The sequence below is a fragment of the Corticium candelabrum genome, chromosome 22 (assembly GCF_963422355.1).
Source record: "Corticium candelabrum chromosome 22, ooCorCand1.1, whole genome shotgun sequence".
Classification (NCBI taxonomy): domain Eukaryota; kingdom Metazoa; phylum Porifera; class Homoscleromorpha; order Homosclerophorida; family Plakinidae; genus Corticium; species Corticium candelabrum.
In genome coordinates this window covers 900201-905200 of record NC_085106.1, presented here as the reverse complement: position 1 = coordinate 905200, position 5000 = coordinate 900201, and the positions used below count along the sequence as shown (strand labels likewise).

General features: G+C 41.5%; 2 protein-coding genes across 3 annotated transcripts in view; both read left to right on the top strand.

Annotated features, from left to right (window-relative positions):
• LOC134197165 (PX domain-containing protein kinase-like protein) overlaps nucleotides 1–4328 on the top strand; it is an 11053-nt gene extending 6725 nt beyond the window's left edge. Inside the window, exon 16 of the mRNA XM_062666437.1 lies at nucleotides 3812–4328. Coding sequence (XP_062522421.1) covers nucleotides 3812–4156 — 345 coding nt within the window. The 3' untranslated portion in view covers nucleotides 4157–4328. The remainder of the gene's footprint in view (nucleotides 1–3811) is intronic.
• Nucleotides 4329–4583: 255 nt separating this feature from the next.
• LOC134197522 (sorting nexin-6-like) overlaps nucleotides 4584–5000 on the top strand; it is a 4337-nt gene continuing 3920 nt past the window's right edge. Inside the window, exons 1-3 of one of the 2 annotated variants that reach the window (XM_062666861.1) lie at nucleotides 4584–4687; nucleotides 4747–4857; nucleotides 4946–5000. The exon at nucleotides 4946–5000 is cut by the window's right edge and continues 21 nt beyond it. In XM_062666861.1, the coding sequence (XP_062522845.1) occupies nucleotides 4595–4687; nucleotides 4747–4857; nucleotides 4946–5000 (259 nt within the window). In that variant the 5' untranslated portion in view covers nucleotides 4584–4594. Of the gene's footprint in view, nucleotides 4688–4746; nucleotides 4858–4930 lie in introns of both variants that reach the window. The other variant, XM_062666860.1, reaches the window with a different exon arrangement.

Sequence of the window (5000 nt, the reverse complement as noted above, 5' to 3'; positions counted from 1 at the left end):
CCAAAATCCACAAGTGATGGTCGACTGTCTCAAACAACAGGCAGACACGGTTTCTTTCTGTTGGTGTTTTCATTCTCTTTCCTGTCAAGACAGACAGACAGACAGACAGACAGACAGACAAACAGACAAATATCAACTACTGAACCAACTGAGAACTAAAAATTACATTTTCTAACTACTAAAGAACCCAAAGAGGGTCCAGTTATTACAACACTAATTATTGGAGATGAAAGCGGCTTGTTTTTGCGTGGACTCTGCAACCCAAGGATGACATCTTGCATTGGATTACTCTAGCATTGCATTGCTGTAATTGAATGCTGAACCTTTTCCGCCAGTGATACATAAATTGTGCCGAGTTGTGCCGACCATTTTTATCAAAAGATTGAGATCCGAGAGAACGTAGGTATTGGTCTCCTTCATCACCCCATCTACAGAAGTGTTCAATGACTAAAGGCTTAAAGATTATTTGGTTGCCAGTTGGTAGCCTTTCATCTTGATATTTGATTTTTTTCTTTTCTTCTCTTCGCTTCAAAGCTAGACCATCTACTTTTGAGGATGAGGGAAATACCTCTGAGCTCCAGGGATGGGCAAGAGAGATGTCTAAATCAATACTCATACCAGAAGATGTATCAAGTGCTATAATGTCTGGTCTGTTATCCGAGTTTGAGTAGCGATGTCTTGGCTCTCTCCTGTGTGGTATGTGAAGTTCACTTAAACAATCAGCCCAAACATTTGCAATGGATTCATGACTCCAAACTGGGCCACCACCAACCTTGCATGTTAAAAGATGATACCCGCTGTCGTCAAGAACTGCTCCGCACTGACACGAACTCAACCACTCCAGAGAACAGACTGGCAAGCCCAACCTCAGATATGACGCCAAGCGATAAACACAAGAATCAAGTGCGAAACACATCGAGGTTGTAACAGCATTGACCCAAGCACCTGCACCTGCCCCATGTAAAGAGTGAATTCTGGCAGCATCTCTTGTTGACTTCACTGTATCACGAGACATAGATTCAAACAAATCATTAGATAATCGCTTCTGTAATTTGCCACTAGCAGGTAAGTACTCAAACAGTTCATTCGAGGGAATGAGGCTCTTTAGTGTCGGACCTGTAGCAGATCCCGAAGATCCTTTCAGAAGCAAATCTAAATCTACTCTCAAGTCAGGAAAACGCTTGGGTAGTGCATCTATTGCTTCAACCCACGAGGCTAAGAAAGCACAAGCTGCTATAGATTTGACAGATGTTAGAACAAAACCACCTAGTCGGACTGGTAGAGTGGCTTGTTGCCATGCCAAGTCACTGAGTTGGTGATAAGATAGTAATTCAGAGAAAACTTTGCGTGTCTGTGAATCGTGAATTTCTGCTGCAGATGTCAGTAAAGTTGGAGGAACAACACGAGCTAAGTAATTCAATCGTGGAACATGACAATACTTGAGCAATAATGAAGCGCTTTTTCAAAGAAGACAATTGGTCACATAGTTGTTCCCCAGTGTTAGCATACGTAGAGCAAAAATTGGATACAAATTCAGCATTTCCAAGAGGCATTCCCAATATAACTATGCCTTCAGGTGTAACAGGAAGTTGACAATCAGGAATTTTGATAGCTGGAGATGGACAATAACTCTTACATTTCTGACAAGCAATATCTAAGCCAATGGCTGAGAAATTGCATTGTAAAGAAGTAAAGGCTTCCATAACGTCATTTGGCAAACCAACCAAGAACACATCATCCAAGTATGCTAGGATTTGAATGTTGGAGAAAGTGTTCTGAAGATCCACCAAAGTTGGGTGGATAGCCATGGCAAACAGAGCAGGACCTAATGGGTCACCTTGGTGAACCCCAACCTCAGATTGTAGCAAAACTGGTTGACCATTCTGCAAGGCGACTAGTGAACTGAAATCAAAGTACATCTGGTACACATGCTTTGATATATCTTGAAATGTAGAACGGCACTGTTGTAACAACTCTTTCCTGCTGATTGAATTGAATGCATTTTTCACGTCAGTTTTTATAGCAACCCAGTCATTGTTACGCTCCAAAAGCAATTTAATGTGGTGAGCAACAAGCTCAGAACCACTTGGAGTTGACACACCATGTTGCATTGGGCAGAAGTAATCAGCAAAGGCTTCTCTTTTTTGACGACAGATGACTCTAGCTGTGATACATCGTAAGCATTCACCAATAGCAATGGGGCGAACGTCTCCGTTGCATTTAGGCAGAGCTATCAATCTTGATGCTGAGAGCAGTTTGGCAATCTCAAGAGGCAAGTCGCCTCTAGCCATTAGAGAACATGCTGTGAAGAGGCCATCTGCTGTTACTTCATCTTCTAACAATACTTTCAAATGTTCAAAACGCCACCCCGAGGGACCAGTACCGGTACCTCTTGGCAAGCTTTTGACAACATTGAAAAAGTCTTCTGCATTCAAAGAAAAAGATGATTCTAGCGAAGGCATTGATCCCAAGCTTTCAATTCATTTGGAATGTTTCGATGACAGTTTCTTAATCGTTTCAGCTGAAGATGGTGCTAAACCATTGCTGGTGAGTATGCGAGCTGCCTTGGAAAGCTCTCCACATCGTACTAATCTTAAAGCAGCAGATCTCTTAGCATGTTCTTTGGCCATAAAACTTTTCTTAGAACCTTCAAAAGACGTTTCTAGCTGAAGCAGGTCACTCCAAGCACCATTGAGAAACTTAGAATAAGCGCTGTTGGCCTCGCGTTCACCATGCTTACCTCCATGTCTGACAGACAGACAGACAGACAGACAGACAGACAGACAGACAGACAGATTATTTTATTGTTACAGATCCTCTACTTGTACACATCCTAAACTTCTATGATAAACCAGTCCTTCACAGCGAAATACTTTAAAACATTAGTGGACTTGGATCTGTACATTAAAGTCAAAAAGCTTGTCCATGTCATTCTTTGTTTCTGAAACTCTTGACAATTTTTTCAGGATTACTTTTGCATTGCATCTTTAAAGAATCAAGAGAACCGTTTCCTCCAAAAAGTTTTGAATTGTTCTGCACTACGAAATGGGTCTTCCTCCATACGGCTGCACTGTTTTGAGAGAGTGTGTAAGAAGGCATCGGCTTGCAGGCCCCATCTACCAAAGTGCTCAAGCACTAGTGGTATACACTTTGATGACGTCCCTCCTGGTAGAATTACTCCTGTATACTTATTGGTCTTCTTCTCTTCTCTTGTGCGGGCAGCAAACCCATCCTCCCTGATGGATCGTTTTAGAATGCCTTGACTCCATGGGTGTGCCAATGATATGTCAACATCTAGATTTTGTCCCGATTCTGCATCAAAGAATGTAATGTCTGGGCAGACAGACAGGCAGACAGACAACTCATGATGATCAGTTCTGGACCTAAGACCCTTAGTAGAAACACTGACTTTGCACAACTTGTAGTTAAGTAGCTTCTTTTAAGTTTTATTCCCCCATATGGGGCTAATGTATTATGTAGTAATTATTATGTAGTGGACTTTAGGTTTGCTTTTAGAGTTTGATGGAAATTTCATTGTAATGGAAATATATGTATTGACAGACAGACAGACAGACAGACAGACAAATAACAGACAGACAGACAGACAGACAAAGAGACAGACAGACAGACAGACAAGACAGACAAGACAGACAGACAAGACAGACAAGACAGACAGACAGATAAACTTCAAACTTTAGTTAGTACAGTATTTCATTGCACACTAGACAGACACAGACACAAACATGCATGACTCTATGATGAGTATCATATCGAAACGTGGTCTCTACTTACTGGCTCACAATTAAATCAGGTCGATCGTATCAAGAAAGCCGACAAAGAGAAATCCCGGCAAGCATCTCACGACAAGAAAGTCGAGAAATTTCGACAACAATACAAAGAAGAAAAGGCAAAGAGCCGAGCATCAGCAACAACGAGCAAACAAAAATCCAAATCTCCAGCAGACACTCCACCTCCTCAACGATCAGCACCTCCAGCACCACCACCACCTGCTAGTAACCCCTCACCACCTGCTGCACAGACACAAACGTCTTCAGGGGGGTCAGGCAGGGGTGACCTTCTCAGCTCTATTGCAGGATTCAAGAAGGGAGGACTGAAAAAAGCGGAAACGAACGATCGAAGTGCTCCCAAACTTTGACTGCATCACGATTTCTAGCCTCAGCTTATTGCAGTGAAATTTCTTGTAGCTGTGTGATGTGAGTGTGTGACATTTTTGATGATTGGAGATTGCTATTGTAGAGAGACATGTCTAAGTCTTGTTGCCACTTGTGCTCTTGTACGACTAGTGTGTACAGTTTTCTAGATTTGTTGATTTGAATTTGAAATTTCAATATTTTGATATTTTGTATTGAAGAGGGTCTATATATATAGTATACAAAAAATGATGTCATAACACTTAATATTAATCATTTTAACTAACTTTATTTTGCAAGCACAAATACGTAGCCTATAAATATTAATATTAATTTTTAAAACAATAATACGGGGTTTACTTGTTTGTTAGCGTACGTTAACTTTTTAGATCTTGTTAACGCACGTTAGTTTTGTGACAAATTGCAATACGCATGCGCAAATAATGGAAGAGAACGATTCCGAGTTGGTGTTGCGGGTTAAAGTATTAGACGCCGAGAAGGATGGTTTTGTATATAAGTACAAGATACGCACAGTGGTTGGTCATGCTCTCACTCGTACGTTAGTTGTAACGTGGTCACGTGATCTTCTGTGCAGACCAACATGGACAAGTTCTCCGAGCCCGAGATGACTACATGCAGAGCGTTTGAAGACTTAGAGTGGCTGCACTGGTGCATAGAAAATCAACCAAACACAGACGGCATTATCGTACGTTATTAAAATAGTGACGTCATATTTATATATTATATGACGTCATCAACATTGATGACGTCATCGGCAGTATGGTTTGTCAAAGGTGCCGCCTCTTCCCAGACGTGCTGGCGGTCCGGTTCTGAGTACTAGATTAGGAT